Source organism: Podarcis muralis, chromosome 12 (assembly GCF_964188315.1).
Source record: "Podarcis muralis chromosome 12, rPodMur119.hap1.1, whole genome shotgun sequence".
In the NCBI taxonomy this organism is placed as follows: Eukaryota; Metazoa; Chordata; class Lepidosauria; order Squamata; family Lacertidae; genus Podarcis; species Podarcis muralis.
Genome location: NC_135666.1, coordinates 2,955,404 through 2,976,012, shown reverse-complemented (window position 1 = coordinate 2,976,012; position 20,609 = coordinate 2,955,404). Strand labels below are relative to the sequence as shown.

The following is a 20,609-nucleotide window of genomic DNA, read 5'->3' as shown; positions in this document are numbered from 1 at the left end:
GCTTGATGGAGGAGAGGGCTATTGACGGCTGTTGGTTATTGGTGTAGGGACTCAAGAGTGGCTTGTGAGAGCCATGCGGTCTGAGCTTGGAGCAACCAGCTTGAACTGCTTCCCAGGTTGAGCTTCTTGGGGAGACTGAGGAGGGAGCAAAGACCTGATTACCTGGTTCCTCCCCTAGGTGAGGGGAAGTGGGTTTATTCGCTGAGCCTGGCAGGACACCTTACTCTATGGTTTTAACCCCTTCATGCATCCATTCGACTTACGCATCTTGGTTATATGAGGCTGCTTATTCCACAGACCTCCACCCCGGTTGATGCGCTGTGGCAGGAGGTGACCTTTGAGGATATCGCTGTCAGCTTCTCCCGCGAGGAGTGGTCCATGCTGGACGGGTGGCAGAAGGATCTGCACCAGGAAGTGATGCTGGAGAATTTCACGTTGCTTCTTTCCGTGGGTAAGGCCTGGTGTGCCACTGTTGCCCTTATAGAGAGGGCCACTCTGCCCCCTTATTTTGGGGTGGTCCCTGTGTCCCGCAGGATACAGAGAAAAGCAGAACACCCCCACCCCCACCATTATATAATGGATTTTGGGACCCACTGAAGCTGGTTGTGTGGGAGAGGTGCAGAGGGCCCAATCCGGCTGGACATTCTCTCTCTTTCATTTTTATTAAATTTTCTGTTTTACAATTTAAAGTACAGGTGGCCCTCAAGTTACGTACCGCTCTGGATACGTAACTTTTGGGTTACGAACGTGGGAAACCCGGAAGTGTATACTTCCTGGTTTCACAGTGCGCAAGCAGAAGTGCTCTGTGCGCCGTGTGCATGTGTAGAAGCGCTCAATCGCGCCGTGCGCAGAAGCGGCGCCTCTGCCTATGGACTTTACGGGTTGTGGATGGACCCCCGGAGTGAATTTAATTCGTATCCAGAGGGTCCACTGTACGCATTTTTACATCCTTAAGATATCAATGACTTCCCTTCTTCTCTTTCCATGGTTCATTTTGCATATCATAAATCCCTGCATATTTTACACAAAGTATATCATTCAGTATTCCATTATTACATTCATCAAAACTTATTTACACTGCTGAATTTATCTTAATGCTGCCAGCATTTTCAGCTGTACACAGTTATTTCCCATATACAGTGGTACCTTGGTTTGCAACCGCTTTGGATTACAACCATTTTGGATTACAACCACATCAAACCCAGAAGTTCGTGTCCCTTTTTTTGGACGACCCATTTCTTTTTGGATTACAACCAATTTTGGGGGGGAGGCCCCATTGGCAAAAGCGTGCCTTGGGTTACAACCGGTTTTGGTTTACAACTGGACCTCCAGAACGGATTATGGTTGTAAACCAAGGTACCACTGTAGTCAATAAACATTTTCCAATCTTCTCTAAATGTATATTCTTCTTGTTCTCTTATTCTATATGTTAAGTCTGCACATATTCCATCAGCTTCAGTTGCCATTCTTCTTTCTTTGGGACCTCACTTGTTTTCCATTTTGGGGCTAACAAAACTTAATCCATTCCGGAAGTCCTTTCCAAAACCAAAGCGTTCCAAAACCAAGACGCGTTTTCCCATAGAAAGTAATGCAAAATGGACTAATCCGTTCCAGACTTTTAAAAACAACCCCTAAAAAAGCAATTTAAAATGAATTTTACTATCTAACGAGACCATTGAACCATAAAATGAAAGCAATAAACAATGTACTGCAGTCACACAATCAGTAGCTGAACTGGATTCCACAGTCACACACAAAAAAGAGCCGCAAAAACAAAAATGCAAAATAAATAGCAAAAACAGACAGACCTCAAGGTAACACTCAAAACAGAAGTGTGGCACTCAAATCGGAAGCGTAACACTCAAAACGGAGCATGTTTGGCTTCCGAAAATAGTTCACAAACCGGAACACTTCCAGGTTTGCAGTATTTGGGTTGCAAGTTGTCTTGAGTACCAAGGCGTTTGAGAACCAAGGTACCACTGTATTTATTTTTGAGCCCTCGGCCTGCAAATGGGATAGAAATTTGCAAACGGCGCAAAGCATATAGAAATAGAAAATAGAAATACTTTATTGTCACTGGACTGCTTGTTTACAGTGAGATTAAACGAGTGGATTTTATAAAACTCTGTGTCATGGAAACGTAGAATCGTAGAGTTGGAATTGGGTACCGAGGATCATCTAGTCCAACCCCCAGCAATGTCCCCTTTTGTGATTGGGTCGGAGAGCCCTCAGTGGACATACCGTATTTTTCGCACCATAGGACGCACTTTTCCCCTCCTAAAAAGCAAGGGAAAATGTGTGTGCGTCCTATGGAGTGAATACAGGGGGGGAGGCAGGCGGGAAAAGCCCCCAAGAGCCGCACACAAGCTCCGTGCGCTCTTGCGGGCTTTTCCACAGGAGGGAGAAGGGACTGACTGGCCGCATCAGTCCCTTCTCCCACCTCCCAGGAAAGCCAGGAGAAGCCGTGCAGCCCTTTTAAAGTGCACGCGGCTTCTGCCGGTTTTGCGGGAGAATTCCCCCACCTCCCAGAAAAGCCAGGAGAAGCCGTGCAGCCCTTTTAAAGTGTGCGCGGCTTCTGCCGGTTTTGCGGGAGGCTGGGGGAATTCCCCCACCTCCCAGAAAAGCCAGGAGAAGCCGCGCAGCCCCTTTAAAGAGCTCACGGCTTCTGCGGGCTTTTGCGAGAGGTGAGGGAATCCCCCCACCTCCCAGGAAAGCCAGAAGAAGCCGTGCAGCCCTTTTAAAGTGCGCGCGGCTTCTGCCGGTTTTGCGGGAGGTGGGGGAATTCCCCCACCTCCCAGAAAAGCCAGGAAAGCCCTGCGCAGCATCTCCCGGCAAGGAGAGGCTGCGCGGGGCTAAAGGGGAAGGCAAAACAGCGAGCGGGATCCATCCCGCTCGCTGCCTTGCCTTCTTCCATAGCCGCGCGCAACCCCTCCGCAAGGAGAGGCTGCGCGGGGCTAAAGGGGAAGGCAAAACAGCGAGCGGGATCCATCCCGCTTGCTGCCTTGCCTTCTTCCATAGCTGCGCGCAACCCCTCCGCAAGGAGAGGCTGCATGGGGCTATGGCTTCTTTAGCCCTGCGCAGCGTCTCCCGGCAAGGAGAGGCAGCATGGGGCTAAAGGGGAAGCCAAAACTTGGCTTGCTCCATAGCTGCTCGCAACCCCTCCGGCAGGGAGAGGTTGTGCGCACCCTGTACGCTGCTCTTTGGGGCTGGGGGGGGAAAAAGATTTTTTTCTTGATTTCCCCCCCTAAAAACTGGGTGCGCCCTATGGTCCGGTGCGCCCTATGGTGCGAAAAATACGGTATATTGTTCCTGGTCCCAGAAAACCTTACTGGCACCCTCGGGTGTCACTTGGCTCCTAGTTTCAAACTTAGGTCCCTCTCTTTCTGCTATGCAAACAGGCCGTTCCATTCCTCCGGCGGAGCTGTCGTCCTTCATCAATCAGCCAGAAGGAAATATTGAGGACCAGAAACTTGGCGGGGCTGGTGGGGAGGACAGAGCCAGCGGTAAGAAATCCTTTTCCGTGGTGGAAGAAAATACAACGCAAACAATATCAGAACCCTTTAACACTGCTGGAAAAGCATTGTTTTCCCAGTATTTTTTGGCAAGGGATTAAAAACCTACGTCACTTAAAATAGCATTATAGGGAAGCTTTTAATGTTTAATAGACTATTGTATTTTAATGTTCTGTTGGAAGCCACCCAGAGTGGCTGGGGAAACCCAGCCATATGGGCAGGGTATAAATAAATAAATTATTATTATTATTATTATGCTATTCCCTTCCCCATGGCCAAGGTCCGTCCGTTTCAGCCTCAAATAATGAAAAACCCCATAGTTTGCAGGTTAGCATAAGAACATAGGAAGACTCCAGCATCCTGTTCTTACAGCAACCAGCCAGATCCCTGTGGGAAACCAGCAAGCAGGATTCGAACGCAGAGCCCTCTCCCCTCCTGCAGTTTCCAGCAACTGAAATTCAGAAGCATGTTGCCTCTGACTGTGGAGGCAGAACAGAGACATCCTTGCTAGCAGCCATCAATAGCCGTCCCCTCCATGGATCCTATTTTAAAGCCATCCATGTTGGTCATTGCTGCCTCCAGTGGCAGCGAGTTCCATAGTCTTAACTCTATTTCAGTCCACCCTGGAGGGGATTTGTGGGTCGTTTCCCTTCCAAGGGCTTTTTCTGGGAACCAGCCCCTGCCAGAGCTGGGTTCTTTGCCAAGCCGGGTGGCAGCGGGGCAGACTTGAGTTACAAATATATCCCCTCATTATAGATTTCTTCAATTACTTTTTTTAAAAAGCAAAATGGTGCTAGGATTATTTTAAAAGCCTCTTTTCCCTCCCTCCGCCCCATAGAAAGGACATAATAATAATAATAATAATAATAATAATAATAATAATAATAATAATGTATTATTTATACCCCGCCCATCTGGCTGGGCTTTCCCAGCCACTCTGGGCGGCTTCCAGCAAAATATTAAAATACAGTAATGCATCAAACATTAAAAGCTTCCCTAAACAGGGCTGCCTTCAGATGTCTTCTAAAAGTTTGGTAGTTATTTTTCTCTTTGACATCTGGTGGGAGGGCGTTCCACAGGGCGGGTGCCACCACCGAGAAGGCCCTCTGCCTGGTTCCCTACTGTAGCTTTGCTTCTCGCAGTGAGGGAACTGCCAGAAGGCCCTCGGAGCTGGACCTCAGTGTCCGGGCAGAACGATGGAGGTGGAGATGCTCCTCAGGTATACAGAACCGAGGCCGTTTAGGGCTTTCAAGGTCAGCACCAACACTTTGAATTGTGCTCAGAAATGTCCTGGGAGCCAATGTAGGTCTTTTAAGACCGGTGTTATGTGGTCTCGGTGGCCGCTCCCAGTCACCAGTCTAGCTGCCGCATTCTGGATTAGTTGTAGTTTCCGGGTCACCTTCAAAGGTAGCCCCACGTAGAGCGCATGGCAGTAGTCCAAGCGGGAGATGACAAGAGCATGCACCACTCTGGCGAGGCAGTCTGAGGGCAGATAGGGTCTCAGCCTACGTACCAGATGGAGCTGATAAACAGCCGCCCTGGCCTCCATGGAGGGGCCTCCCAGATTGGCGCCAGGGGAACTGCAGTCCAAAACATACAAAGCCCACCAGATTGAGGGAGGCTCCCTTAGGCTTTCTTTTCTGCTTTCGGGGACCGTTCCTTTTTTCAGAGGATGCATCCGAGCTGGAGGGACCCTGGGACCTGGAGGACCTGAGTGAGGAGGGAGAGAGGTGCCTGACCCCAGCTAGCAACCGGGACGGTAAGAGTGGGAAGAGGAATGGAGTGTTGGAATCACAGATTGTGGACTTGGGAAGTGCTCCTCCATGGTCATCTAGTCCAACCCGCTTGCAATGCAGGAATCACAGCTGAGGAACCCCTGACAGTTGGCCCGACCTCATGTTTAAAAACCTCCAGTGGAAGAGAGCCAACTGCCTTCTGAGGGAGACCGTTCCACCATCAAACGCCCTTTTACCCTCAGTTTTTCTATATGTTTAGTTGGGATTTCCTTTCTTGTAACTTGAAGCCATGAGTTCGAGTCCTACCCTCCATTGTGGTAGAAAAAATGCTTGCTCCATCTTCCATGTGACTTTAGATATTTGAAGATGGCTCTCATATCTCCGCTTTTCCAGGCTAAATATACCTAGCTCCTTCAACCGTTCCTCATATGGCTCGGTTTCAATAATAATAATAATAATAATAATAATAATAATAATAACAACAACAACAACAATTTATTATTATTTATACCCCGCTCTTCTGGCTGGGTTTCCCCAGCCACTCTGGGCAGCTTGATCATCTTGGTTGCACACGCTCCAGCTTGTCAACATCCTTCTTAAACTGGGGTGCCCAGAACGGGTTACATTAGCTTGATGGAGAAAGTGATGTAGGCAGCTCGGGTGAGTGAGCCATGCTGCATGGGAAAATGATCCCTATCTCGGCCGGCTTGGTGGAAAATCCCCTTTTCACCCCCATAAATAGAGCTCGATTGTAAAGCAGCTCTCGTTTTCAGATCCAGCGTCAAAATTTGCTGCTGGCTGGTCGCAGCTGTGTGTACCTGATTGAAGAGGACGTCATTTTCCCTGTTCGTGGAAATAAAAGGCGGATACTTTTCTCTCTCTGCTTCCCAAACAGGTGAGCATCCCAGCAGCCTCCACCTTTGCGCTCTCATGAAGCTGGTGGAGGAAATCCCAGAGTTTCTCTACGGGCACACGAAGGCCGCTGGAGACCTCGCCCCAGATGCCGTGGAAGCTGAGGTTCCTGCCAAGGAGGCGCCAACCAGCAGTGGTGAGCGAATTCACGGGTTCCCCCTTTTTAATAAAGGTAAAGGTAAAGGTACCCCTGCCCGTACGGGCCAGTCTTGACAGACTCTAGGGTTGTGCGCCCATCTCACTCTAGAGGCCGGGGGCCAGTGCTGTCCGCAGACACTTCCAGGTCACGTGGCCAGCGTGACATCGCTGCTCTGGCGAGCCAGAGCCGCACACGGAAACGCCGTTTACCTTCCCGCTAGTAAGCGGTACCTATTTATCTACTTGCACCCGAGGGTGCTTTCGAACTGCTAGGTTGGCAGGCGCTGGGACCGAGCAACGGGAGCGCACCCCGCCGCGGGGATTCGAACCGCCGACCTTTCGATCGGCAAGCCCAAGGCACTGAGGCTTTTACCCACAGCGCCACCCGCGTCCCTTTTTAATATATATATATAAATACATCTTTATCATTTAAACTACAATCTTACAGTAAAGGTAAGTTCAACAAAGTTAAGCACAGAAAAGAAAAGAAAGAAAAAAGAAAGGAGGGGGGGAAAGAATTCTCCACATCAAAAAGTACAAAAAGTTTAAAAGTAACAAGAAAAGAAAGAGAAAATAACAGTTAAAAGTACCAGATATTTATACAACATCAAGTCTTATCCAATAAAGTCTTCTGTGAAAAGCTTCGTTCTCATTATACTTTTTCTATTGTCTTGATTTTATCACGCAGTTTGTTTTATATCTTTTTCCATATATTCCTCTAAGATATTTATTCCATTTATTTATTATACACAAATATCATTCCATTCTGCTAGGATGGTATCATTTTTACAATATAGTCTTATATATTCCTTAAATATTTTCCATTCTCCGTATACTTTTTGATTTAAGGTTCTCCTGACTTTTCCAGTCAGCTTTGCTAATTGTAAGTACTCTGTCAGCAATAACAGAATGGCAAACACTCATGAATTCACGGATTCCTAGAACCCAGGGGTCATCTAGTCCAACCCCCCTGCAATGCAGGAATCTCAGCTCAAGCATCCCTGACAGGTGGCCCTCCGACCTCTGCTTCAAAACCTCCAAGGAAGAAGAGTTTGCCACCTTCCCAGGGAGTCTGTTCCACCATCTAACTGACAGAAAGTTCTTCCTGGTGTTTAGTTGCAACTTTCTTTCCTTCTTTTTTAATTTTTTTATTTTCAATGCAAAATTACAACACAAAATACAAACATTGAATCCAAAATAAAACAGTACAAACAAGAGGGGGAGGGGAACACAAGCAGGAAAACACACACACACACACACACAACAAAAACACACATCTACAAATAAAACCATATCATCATTCTAATCATTACGTACATATACACATATTAACTTCCTTCCTTTGTTCTAAGACCTCTAAATGTTTACTCTTTCTAAATTGTTGTGTCTAAAGTAGATTACCTTTATACTTTTTGCACCATTTTTCTCTTTCTTTAACCCTGCAAAGCTTCATTTGTTACATACCGATATGCTTACTCCAGAACAATGTTTTTTCATATATATGTTTTTATATATATAGTATAGTTGTCACTTTCTTGTAACTTGAAGATATGGGTTCGAGTCCTACCCTCCAGAGCAGAGGAAAACAAGCTTGCTCCCTCTTCCATGAGACAGCCCTTGAGATACTTGAAGATGGTTCTCATATCTCCTCTCAGTCTCCTCTTTTGCAGGCTAAACTTGCCCAGCTCCTTAGACCGTTCCTCGTCAGGCTTGGTTTTCAGACCCTTCACCATCTCGCTCGCCCTCCTCTGCCCACCTTCCAGTTGGTCAACATCCTTCTTAAATTGTGGTGCCCAGAGCTGGACACAGGACTCCCGGTGTGGTCTGACCAAGGCAGAATCGGACCCTGCGGTCAGCTCTCCCTGTCACGTTCCAGGGAAGGATCCCTTTGTGATCCGCAAGGTCCTGATCCGTCCATTTGCTTTGTTCTTGCAGTTAAAAGAGAAGTTCCGCTGGATAGCTTGCACCCTTTTGGCCGGCAGAGAGATATGGCAGAGCCCGTCACCCTGGGTGCGCCCAGCCACCCTGGCACGCCGGCCAGCGCCACAGAGGGAGACGGGCAGGATTCCCAAATCCCAGGTTGGTATGAGCAGAAAGGGCCTTGTTACTGCTTTAGTGAAATAAATTGTTTCAATTGTTATTAAGGAAATGATTTTTTCTCTCTCCTTCCAATGAAGTACAGCAGAAAAGCTGTCCAAATATAAACAGTTAACTTATTAAACCTCATGTATATCTAATAGTATAACCAAATCAGAGGTTTTTGATATAACTGTAAAATTTATTATTCCAAAATCGAAACCTTCCTCTGGTTGTATATATTAACATTATACCAGCAAGAATGAGTCTTTCTGTAAGAAAAAAAAGAGATTTAAATCAAGTCTTACTGACTAGTGATTTAAATCATGATTTAAATTGTAATTTAAATCAATTTGATTTAAGTCAGGGAAGGAAGCGAGGTGTCTGGGGACGGCGGCTCCACCAGGGAGCGACTAAGGGATGGGTTCACCTGCTGTTATCGGGGGGCCTATGTCACGAGGACCCCTGTCTTAGGGCCCCAACACAGCCGGGGATCTAACATGTTTGTAGCAAGAGGGAAAACTGGCGCAAATCCTGGAACAAATCAGCATTTTTGTGTTCCTGTCGTTCCAGCAGACACAACGGCCGGCGGATCCCCCGTCCTCGATGACGGTACAAATGATGGAGGACGAGAGAACGGGGCTGTGGGCGGGGCTGCCGCTCCTCAAGCCACGCCCACTGACCCTCTGGCCCGCCCTGCCGTGGGAGAGGCGGAGCCAAACAGAGGAGGTCCCGGAGGTTTAGCCCAAGGTTTGTTAGAGTGGATAGTTGGTTGGTTTTAGTGGGTTGGCTGGTTGGGAAAGGCAGTTGGAGAAGCAGTTGGCAGGCAGTTGGAAACAGAGAGACAGTTAGGGCACGTGGGTTCTTGAGTGAGGGGAGGTAGAAGAGATAGAGAGAGGAAAATAAGACTAAGAAAGTAAAGAGCAACAACGTTTGGAATGCCGTAAAAGTTTGTTTGTGTCTGAAATAAAATACACTCTTCTTTATTAATTGAGAACCTGACTGAGATTGAAGTGATTTTACCGGGGAGGACCTGGTTGGTGGCAGCAGATTAGTGGTGTACGGGTCAATAGTCCGTGAGACGACCGGGGCTCCAGACAAATGCCACAACGGCCCTGCAGGGAATCTTAAAGCTGGATGCAACCTAAGGTTTATCCCTCTAAAGGTCAAAGAGATAAGAGAGGTGTCAGCATAGAGAAAAAAGTTCCAGGAGAGCTGGGGGTCCCCCACCCCATTAACCCATTAGGGCATGTTGAATTTCTTCAGCTTTCAGCTTCCAAAAACGAGGGGTGCTAAAAAGTTGTAATGTGACTTGGAAACTCAACAGATCTTTTCTTTAGATTAATACAATTTAGTTTTGCTTGGTATGTGTGTAAAATGGCATAGAAATCATTAAAAATGATTGCCAAGTACTGGACCTTCTAGGATACATATATATATATATAATTATTATCTATTTTTTATCATTTAGCATTACCTGACATTTCCAGAAGGTACAATTAAAATTATTTGGTTTTCCAAAAGCGCTTAATGTGCTTCTTCATCAAATGTAGAGTTGCCAAGCTAAACGTCCGATCACAAAAATAATAGCAGATTTGAATTCCTCACACCCAGAAACATATTTTTAAGATCACTGAAGAAACGAAGAATGATTAAGTTTCACCTCCTAAAATGAACAATTACCGTATTTTTCGCTCGATAACACGCACCTGACCATAACACGCACGTAGTTTTTAGAGGAGGAAAACAAGAAAAAAAATATTCTAAACGAAACAGTAGATGTATGATTTTTGTGGTCCATGCTGTGGCCACAGGCATGTGATCTGATGGTGAGTTTGGGGTGACCCAGTGCAAAAATCCTGAGGATCCATGTGAATCCGTGCTTTGTAACCACGTTTTAAGTGGGGAGGGAAGGAAAAGCACTCAATGGACAAGGAGCAGTTGCAGCCTTTTAACAGTTTGCAGCCTTTTAATTCTGCTCCTTGTTTTGAGGCAGAATAGATTTGAGCAAGTGAGGAGGACTTGGATTGCAGGGGATTCGCCATTAGCTGTGTAAAAGCGCTCCTCCTTGCAGCCTGAATGATAAGCAGCCACCAGCAGCAATAGAATGGAGCACAAAAAAGCGGTAGGGGCACTAGGACCAAGACAATGCTCAAATCTATCCTGCCTGAAAACAGCTGAGAAGCGGGGGATAGCCTTTTTTTTTACTTCCTGGTTTTCACTGCGCTCGTGGCTCAGAGCTCCAGGTTGGTTTTTTTTTTGTTGTTTTTTGCTGCTGGTTGCTTAAATTTTATCCTTCCTGATCCAAGCCCTCCTGTCCCTCTGCAGCCTCATTGCTCCGTTTAGAGAGCGGGCGGACCTTTGCTAGCTGAGGCTGCAGCAGCTGTTGCTGGCTACTTTAAAAGCGCTTGCTGGCTTTGAACCGCCTGCCTTCTCCCGGCTCGCTATGGCTCCCGTCTGTCCCTCCTCCCCTGTAAGCGGCTGCTGCCCGCTTTGCTGCCATGCCTCTCCTTCCCTCCCTCCTCCTCGGCTCCTCCCCCTCCTCCTGGCTGCAAAGCAAGCAAAGCTAGAGCCGTGCAAAGCCCTGCAAGCGGCTCCCGCTTTGCTTGGCTGACGGCAGCCACGGCTCCGATCCAGTGCATTCGCTCCTTAACACGCACAGGCATTTCCCCTTACTTTCTAGGAGCAAAAAAGTGTGTGTTATGGAGCGAAAATTACGGTAAGTTTCACCTCCTAAAAATGACTCCCTCTGTTACCCCATGCAAACCGCTCTCAGCGAGCTGAATTGAACCCAGACTTCCTTTCCCCCCATACATTTATTTATTTCGTTTTTCACGTTAAAACTTTACAGGCACATATCAAAGGAATATCCAAGGAATCTCTAGGACTTCCCTCCTCCCCTTTGTGCGGCCTATTATTAATCATTTCCTCCTGCATCTTTTATGATAATCTAAATCTTTTCCATCTCCGTCATATCCAAAATTCACCATGAAACTACAAGTGATATTCTAATCCTACTAACGATTTTCACCGTTTACAATGGTTTCTAAGATAGGTTATAAATTTCCCCCATTCCTTATTAAAATTTTGGTCTTCCTGATTTCTGACTCTTCCGGTCATTTTAGCCATTTTGGCATAATCTGTCAACTTGATCTGCCTGCCTTCTCTGGTTGGGACTTTATCTTCTTTCCATCTAATGCAGCAGTTCTCAACCTGTGGGTCCCCAGATGTTGTTGGACCACAACTCCCATCATCCTTGCTAGCTAGGGGTGATGGGAGTTGTAGTTCAACAACATCTGGGGACCCACTGGTTGAGAAAGGCTGATCTAATGGAAAGAGTTACACCTAAACTTCCAGCAGGAGAGGCCAAACGCTGATGCAATGCATTCTTGATTTCTTTTGTTTCAGCAGAACCTGCTGCAGATCCTGGCCATGAACCTCTGCTAAATTCCTGGAAGGAAGGAGGAGCAGAATTGCCTGATGCTCTTGGTGCATCTGTTGGTGCCTCTTTATCAAGATGCTCTTCTGGGGGAGACAGGCCCAAGTCCCTGGGTCCAAGAGCCTGCCAAGAAGGTGTTTTGAAGCACTCGCACCCAAGCCTTGCGCAAGGTTCGTAAACTCGGGAAGGAGGAGGTTTGGGACGAAGGAACGGATCTGTTCATTTGGGTGTGATCTGTGATGCCTGTTCCACTGTCAAAGAGCTCTTCCCATCAGAAAGTCGTTTCTGTGATTGAGTTAGGTGGCGGGCGGGTGTGGGGGACTCCCTGGTCCTGAATGGGGTAACTGTGCCCCTGAAGGACCAGGTGTGCAGCCAGGGAGTCATTTTGGACTCACAGCTGTCCAGGGTTAATTCTCTGTCCAGGGCAGCTGTCTACCAGCTCCATCTGGTACGCAGGCTGAGACCTTGCCTGCCTGCGCATTGTCTCGCCAGAGTGGTGCATGCTCTTGTTATCTCCTGCTTGGACTACTGCAATGCGCTCTATGTGGGGCTACCTTTGAAAGTGACCCGGAAACTACAACTAATCCAGAATGCGGCAGCTAGACTGGGGACTGGGACTGGGAGCGGCCGCCAAGACCATATAACACCCGTCTTGAAAGACCTACATTGGCTCCCAGTACGTTTCCGAGCACAATTCAACATATTGGTGCTGACCTTGAAAGGCCTAAACTTGGCCCAGTATACCTGAAGGAGTGTCTACACCCGCATCGTTCCGCCCGGACAAAGAGGTCCAGCACTGAGGGCCTTCTGGTGGTTCCCTCGCTGCGAGAAGCCAAGTTACAGGGAACCAGGCAGAGGGCCTTCTTGGTGGTAGCGCCCGCCCTGTGGAACGCCCTCCCATCAGATGTCAAGGAAATAAGCAACTACCTGACTTTTAGAAGACATCTGAAGGCAGCCCTGTTTGGGGAAGTTTTCAATGATTGATGTTTTGTCGCTTTTTTATTGTTATTAATATTCTGTTGGGAGCTGCCCTGAGTGGCTAGGAAAACCCAGCCAGATAGGCAAGGTGTAAATAATAAATTATTATTATTATTATTATTATTATTATTATTATTATTATTATTATTCACCTTCCTTTCCCAGCCTGGCTTGGCGGCCCTTCCCCAAACGACGACACAGCTTGTTCTTCTTCTCTCTCAGAAACGGCGGCAGAGGAGAAGCCCCTGCAAGGGCTGCTGAAATGCCTGAAGGAACTGATCGTCCACCAGCCCCCCGTCCAGACATCCCGCTGGAACCCCAGCAGCGGCTGGCAGCCAGCCCTGCGGCAGAAGATGAGGGAAGGGACCTGTGGGTCTCCCCCTGGCCAAGGTGGGTCTGAACATAGTGCAAAAATACGCTCGGGTTTAAGGATGCCCAGCGGTTCCTTCTGATCCATCCTGGCACCTGGCCTGGAGTTCCTTGCATTTAAGGGGTTAGACAAGATGGATCTCTGTGGTCACTTCCAGCTCTACAATGCCTTGATTGATTGATTGATTGATTGATACCTGGAGGTCTCAGGGCGGTTCACAGAAAATATCACAATATATAAAATCAAAATAAGAACAATAACCCAATAACCCCCCCCCCCAAAAAAGAGCCACATTTAAAAGGGTATAGGGTGTCCCATCAGGTCAACCAAAGGCCTGGTTAAAGAGGAACGTTTTTGCCGGGCACCTAAAGGTGTATAATGAAGGCGCCAGGTGAACCTCCCCGGGGGGAGCATTCCCACAAATGGGGAGCCAGTGCAGAAAAGGCCCCGTTCTCATTTTGCCACCTTCCGGACCTCTCGAGGAGGTGGCACACGAAGGAGGGCCCCAGAAGATGATTTGCCAAGTGACTTACATCAAAGCAAAATGTACAATACATAATACCAGGAATGGGGGAAATCGTATAAGGTAACATCCTTAGGGTGGAGAAAGCATGCCAGCCGTATAAATAGGAGCAAACAACATTATCAGTACTCAAATAATAAATGAAACAGTACTCTGGCCCACTAATTAGCAAATAAGCAAAGCCTCGACCGGCCGGCTAAACCAGGTGGGGGTAATAATAATAATTTAATATTTGTACCCTGCCCATCTGGCTGTGTTTCCCCACAGGTTCCCTGTAACCTCACTTCCCGCAGGGAGGGAACCGCCAGAAGGCCCTCGGAGCTGGACCTCAGTGTCTGGGCTGAATGATGGGGGTGGAGACGCTCCTTCAGGTCTACTGGGCCGTTTAGGGCTTTAAAGGCCAGCACCAACACTTTGAATTGTGCTTGGAAACGTACTGGGAGCCAATGCAAGTCTTTCAAGCCCAGTGTTATATGGTCTCGGCAGCCGCTCCCAGTCACCAGTCTAGCTGCCACATTCTGGATTAGTTGTAGTTTCCGGGTCACCTTCAAAGGTAGCCCCACATAGAGCACATGGCAGTAGTCCAAGTGGGAGATAACTAGAGCATGCACCACTCTGGCGAGACAGTCCACGGGCAGGGAGGGTCTCATCCTGTGTACTAGATGGAGCTGGCAGACAGCTGCCCTGGACACAGAATTGATGTGCGCCTCCATGGACAGCTGTGAGTCCATTGGGTAGCCGATGAGTCTCAAACCCTCGAGGTGTTAGGGATCCAGTTTCACCTTGGTGGTTTGTTGGGGGGTGGTACTGGTAGTCTGAGACGGCCCTGATTCCTTATTTCTGTGCACAGTTAAAATTGAAGCCATGGATGAGGAGTTGCCTGCCCCTAGCCTGGAAAACACTGCTGCACGAGGAGGATCCAGCCCTCCAGTTGCTCCCTCCTGTCGTGTTTCCACCTGCCAGACTGAAGGAGGCAGGAGAAGGAGCCGGTCAGAGGCAAAGGACAGAAACATCTTTGCAGTGGGTAAGCTGTGGAGTTTGTTTACTGATCCCTCCAGAGTGGAGGACATGTTTCCTGTGGGCAAATCCTGCGCCTGGCGAAAGGGGACGAGGTTAAATGGGCTCATAGCTCTAATGTGGTTAACTCTGGGTTTATCCACACTCGTGCTTCTTCTTCCCCCGGGGGAAACTGCTCTTTAGCACTTAGTCGGAGCAAACAGCAATTTGGGTTTTCTCTGGGTTGATGTCTGCTCCGATTTAGTGCTAAAGAGTGGGAAAGGAGGGGGGTGAGAGGGAAACTGTTTGGACGCGGCATTCAGGTTTTCGAGTGAGCAGCAGCCCACACTCCCTGGGCCTCTCCCAGATCTCAGGAGAGCGTCCCGGTCTCTTACAGGCAGGAGATCTCAACGGGGGTAGGGGGATCAGCAGGGGGCTCTTGCCACGGGACTCCCCCAGCGGAGAGACCTCGCTGAAGTTCAGGCAGCAGCCACTATGGAGAAATTATCTGAACGCTTTGGCTTGAAGTATGGATGCGAGCTTAATCTCTCGTTTAAAAGGTTTTCCAAGCCTGTTTCAATGCTTTGTGGATGCATGCAAGACTTCGCATCATCTGTACATGCATTTGTCCTCGAAGGCAACACTTTAAGCTTGGTAATGGTTTTTAAAAATTCAGTTAAGTTTGTGATAACAGTTGAAATGCTCAGGCAGAGAGGTTTGCCATGCCTGAAGTTGGTACACAGGTTATGGGGCACCCCTTCCCTTAAGTGGGGTATAGGGGTTGATTCTGGAGTACAGTATGATCAGATTGTGTGTGGAGGCTTGGTTTTGTTACGATATAGAAGCAATGCGGCCGCAAGCAGCTGCCAGCATGAAAGCAAAACATAATGGGAATGTTGGGACTGTTCCGTGGGAAACAGAGGGACAGTCTATTCACAGTGCTGAGCACCGGATTTAGCTCAGAGTGTAACATGAGCTATGCAGGAAGTACAGGAGGTGGGGTTTGTGTCTCTCTGCTGTTGGAGTTTGAAGAGAGCAGACGTGTTTTTCTGTAATGCTGCAAAGACAGAAATAAAGGCATGTAAATACATTTCTGTCTATCTCTTTCCCCTGCCTGGGGAGGGCAGGGAAGAGTGGTGTGTTCTTCTCACGCTTGAGGAGGATCGCTGTATCCTGCTGTATCCTGCTCGGGAATGCAGACGGGGAGGTCACCAGGAGATCAAGCCGGGTGCCTGGAGAGTGGCCAGTTTCTCCTGATAAAGGCTGGATTTTCATAACAGGTTCCAAGGGTTCTGCCTATACGGAAAAGCATGCATCCGTTGAACCTCCCCTTCACAAGCATCCTTACCCTTCCTGAACTGGCCTCTCCTGGTAAGCAAGGCCAGGCACTTAGAAGCTCTTTTCCTGGTGGGAAAATCGTGCATGCATTCAATGCGTGCAATTTCAACCAGCCAGCCTTCAAGGCTGAAATCGCACGTGTTAGAGGGAATTATAGGGACAGAACTACCTAAACGGTTTAGAAATTTATTATGTATGCTACTACAGCAGCAAGAATGTTACTTACCCCAAAGTGGAAAGAAGCAGAAGTCCCAGCAAAGGAAGAATGGCTACAAAAACGAGTGGAGTGTGCAGAAATGGTGAAACTTACTGGAAGAATAAGAAATCGAGATAACAATTTTTAAAATGAAAGAATGGAAATGTTTTATTGAATATTTGCAGATAAATTATAAACAGATAAAAACATTGGCAGGACTATTGAAATAACCAGCAGTTTCATAAGAGTATATGTTTAAAGAAGATGAATAAATGAGCAAATTAAGTTAATTTGGATATGCAGAAGATATTAAAAAGGAATTTAAGGAACTGCAGAAAGAGGGGGAAGGAAGTCTTGAAATGTTAAAATGATTGTAAAATTAGTGAAATGTATAAACTTGAAAAGCATACGAAATATATTAAAAAATTGTCCAGTAGCACCTTAGAGACCAACTAAGTTTGTTCTTGGTATAAGCTTTTGTGTGCATGCACACTTCTTCAGATACACTTCTTAAAAAATAAATTGTGCAATTTCAACCAGCCAGCCTTCAAGGTTGAAATTGCAAGAGTTAGATTGGTGCAAGATACGATTGTACAGTACCTTTAAATGGCAACAAATTCCCACTTGCACCCTTTATTACGCTGTTTTTGCCACATCCACGTGAGAGCCATTGCCAGCCATGAGGATTTGCTGATACCTCAGACTGTTTCTTCTCCCGGTGTGTTTCCGGCTTCTGGCTTAGCCTTTGCGTTTTCCTTTTTTTGGGGAAAGTTAAAGTGGAAGGGAGGAGCAGCAGCCCCTCTCTTCAGTACCCGCACAGACCTGATCATCCTCTCAGTCCACGTGGAGCCCCAGGCAAGGAGCGGGCGGCCGAGGAGACCGGAGTCCTGGGCATCAAAAGTAAGACTCCTCTTGCTGACTTTGCAGGGTGGGGTGAGGTGGGGGGGGGGGTTCACAGGTGAGGGGGTTGTCTTTATCTAGCTTCTTCTGGCCGTTTGAGGCATTCGGAAGACTTTGGATGAGATCGGCCAACTATTGATAACAGACTTGGTGTGTTGTGTCCGATGAAATTAGGAAGAGGGTCATAGCTCAGAGGAAGAGTATTTCTCCAGCAGGAAGCAGCCTTATGCCTAATTATAGAATGATAGACCTGCAGAGTTTGAAGGGGACTCTAAGGGTCCTATAGTCCAACCCCCTGCAATGCAGGAATCTCAACTGAAGCATCCATGACAGATGGCCATCCAGCCTCTGTTTTCAAAACCTCCGCAGAAAGAGAGTCCACCAGTTTCGGAAGGAGCCCCTTCCACTGTCAAACAGTTCTCGCTATCATAAAGTTCTTCCTGGTGTCTCTTCCAGAATCCCCTTCCTTGTCATTTGAATTCATCGGTTGGGGTGACCCCCCCCCCCCCGGAGCAGCAGAAAACAAGCTTGCTCCATCTTCCATGCGACAGTCTTTCAGATGGTGGCTATTGTATCACATCTCAGTCTCGTCTAGGCTAAACATCCCCAGCTCCTTCAACCGTTCCTCATCAGGCTTGGTTTCCAGACCCTTAACCATCTTGGTCTCCCTCCTCTGCATGCCTTCCAGCTTGTCAACATCCTTCTCAAATTGTGGTGCCCAGAACTGGACATATGACTCCAGGTGTGGTCTGGCCAAGGCAAACAGAGAGGAACTATGTCTTCCTTGGATCTGGGCACTAGACCTCTGTTGATGCAACCTAGAATAACCATTTATTTATTTATTTATTTATTTATTTATTTATTTATTTATTTATTTATTTGCTGCTGCATCACACAGTTGACTCATGTCAAGCTTGTGGTCCACCAAGGCCCCAAGATCCTTATCCAGGTGTCCCCCATCTTATATTTGTGCATCTGGTTCTTCCTGCCTAAGTGCAGAACTTTACATTTGTCCCTACTGAAATTCATTATGCTAGTTTGTGCCCAGTTCTCCAATCCGTTAATGTCATTTTGAATTCTGATTGTCTTCTGTGGCATTAGCTACCCCTCCCAGTTTGGTGTCATCTGCAAATTTGACGAGCATAATAATAATAATAATAATAATAATAATAATAATAATAATAATTTATTATTTATACCCCGCCCATCTGGCTGGGCCTCCCCAGCCACTCTGGGCGGCTTCCATCCCCTTAATTCCTTCATCCAAGTCATTTATAAAGACATTAAGCAACAACTTGCCCAGGACAGAACCCTATGGCACCTCACTTGTCACTTTTCCGCAGGATGATGAGGAACCATGAATGTGTACTCTGGGTTTTGTCAGTTAACCAGCTACAAATCCACCTACCAGTCACCTTGTTCAGCCTACATTTTGTGGGATATAAAGCTATCAGTCAAGTCCAACATTCTGAGAGGACTAACTGCCTCTGTGTGGCAGTTTTGTCGGTTGGTCGGTTGCTGCAAGGAGTGTTAACTGGTAACTGCTCAGAGTCTTCTCATGACACACTACTTTCTGGTATACAGTTTATCTGTTATGTAACCTAAGCCTGCCTTCAGGAACAACTCTAAACCTGAATGAATCTGAAAGTAAAGTAGTTTATGTTAATATGATTCAGATTCATGTGTGTTTTCTTTAAGAGGGACAGAAAGGGATTATCAACCAGGAAGTTATCATTATTGATAGGACTCAAACGAATTAGCAACCCGCTTGTCGCTGCATAAACTCAAACGGGATCGTTTAAACTCTACTAAATTTTATAAATGTTCCCACACATTTTTCCAGCTTCCTCATGAGCATATCATGAGGGACTTTGTCAAAAGCCTTACTGAACTCAAGATACACTCAAGAGCATTCCCCTGATCCACCAAGCTTAACTCTGCCAAAGCAGATATTCTGCCACTGAGCTGTAGCCCTTCAGGGGTGTGAATGTATGTTTGGATTCTGTTCTTCCCAAAGGAATTAATTTGTATATGGTTTTCCTTGGAGTACTGGGAATTCTCAGGCAAGGTGGGAGGTGGGGGGAGATGAGGGCTGGCTCCACTTTGACCTTGGTTCCCCCCCCCCTTTGGTTCTCTGCAACAGTTAAAATGGAAGAGACATCTGAGGACCTTGTGCAAGACCTGAAGGAAGTCCCCGAGGAGGAGCGAGACCTGACACCTAGCCTCCCTGAAGGATCCCTCTCTCAAAGCAGCCCAGAGACAGGGATGGACCTGGGGATGTGGGTCCCATATTCGGAGGGTGAGGCAGAGTCCAGGCAGGGTGGGGCAGATGGACTGGTTGGTTCAGAAAACATGGGGCGGGAGGGAATTTGAAGAGAGGAATGATGCACTTGCAGCGACTGGAGAAGGCAGAAGAGATCTACACTTGTCCACACTTAGCCAGGTCCTGTGTTCCATCAAGGGGGCTGCTCTCTCCCCAGTTACCTGGAGCAGGTGGGTTAAAGGTGGGTGTGTCGGATCTGCAGCTCCCATGCCAGATTCTTCCCAGGATGTGGGGCAATGGGAAGGGCCTCCGGGTACCCTGTTGCTTCCCATTGGGGGACGGGGACTCCTGGCTCTGCTGCGTGGTGAGCATTGCAGGGGGTTGGGCCAGATGACCCCTGGGGGTCCCTTCCAACTCTCCAATCCTGCAATTTGTCCCTCGTTTCCAACACAGCCTGGAGCCCAGTGACCAGCCCTCTCCATGGGCTCCTGAACTGCCTGAAGGACATCCCTGACCCCAGGCCTCAGGCCTCCCAAACTGTGGCTGGAAAAAGAGGAGGAAAAGAGCGAAGGAAAGGAGGAAAGAGAGGAAGATTAGGTACGCCCTCTGGGTGGTGGGCGAGGGTGGGAGAGGCTTGGGAGGGGCAGGGAGCTCCTCAAGCCTTAGAAATGGGCCTGGGACCCATTTTTAAAAGCACCAGGTTGACTCTGTTTTCTGCTTCCCTGCAGAACCACACAGCGATGCGGCCGCAGCAGAGAGGGCAGAGCAAGGCAGCTCCCAGTGCAACACCCCTCCATCGCTTGCCCTCTGTGGTAAGGGGGCGGGATTTGGTTTGCGCTCTCTCTTTGCGGTCTGGAGTTGCCAGGGGACTACAACTCCCATCAGCCCCCAACCAACACAGTCACCTTTATTTTTATTTATTTTGTAAAGGTTGTACACCCCTCGGCTGCAAGAAGACCAACCATCTTGAAGTGGTTTACAGAAGAAAAAGGAAAAATGATCCCTGACCCAAATTGACGAGTAATTTCAGTTTTTCGGAAAGTTAAATAACAGCAGGCTAAAAACATATTAGAACTCGTGCCATCTTTCTTTCAGGAGCGCCTGTAACTGCCCGTTCCTCCAATGGAAGCTGCTGAGTGGGTGTTTATGAGGTAAAGGGATCTTGTAGGCAAACTGGTTCCAAGTTATTAAGGTCTTTATAAACCAATAGTATATTTACTAATACGGTGCTG

General features: G+C 47.6%; 1 protein-coding gene across 11 annotated transcripts in view; it reads left to right on the top strand.

Moving 5' to 3' along the window:
* The window catches only part of KRABD3 (KRAB domain containing 3), a 65,083-nt gene that overhangs the window by 19,225 nt on the left and 25,249 nt on the right, over positions 1-20,609 (top strand). For 6 of the 11 annotated variants that reach the window (XM_077916574.1, XM_077916573.1, XM_077916575.1 and 3 more), the window contains exons 2-14: positions 298-451; positions 3,399-3,503; positions 5,182-5,271; positions 6,144-6,296; positions 8,234-8,377; positions 8,948-9,124; positions 11,786-11,983; positions 12,957-13,181; positions 14,535-14,708; positions 16,986-17,114; positions 19,258-19,413; positions 19,831-19,974; positions 20,106-20,189. In XM_077916574.1, coding sequence (XP_077772700.1) covers positions 298-451; positions 3,399-3,503; positions 5,182-5,271; positions 6,144-6,296; positions 8,234-8,377; positions 8,948-9,124; positions 11,786-11,983; positions 12,957-13,181; positions 14,535-14,708; positions 16,986-17,114; positions 19,258-19,413; positions 19,831-19,974; positions 20,106-20,189 — 1,933 coding nt within the window. The remainder of the gene's footprint in view (positions 1-297; positions 452-3,398; positions 3,504-5,181; positions 5,272-6,143; positions 6,297-8,233; positions 8,378-8,947; positions 9,125-11,785; positions 11,984-12,956; positions 13,182-14,534; positions 14,709-16,985; positions 17,115-19,257; positions 19,414-19,830; positions 19,975-20,105; positions 20,190-20,609) is intronic. The other 5 variants (XM_077916566.1, XM_077916568.1, XM_077916570.1 and 2 more) reach the window with 5 other exon arrangements.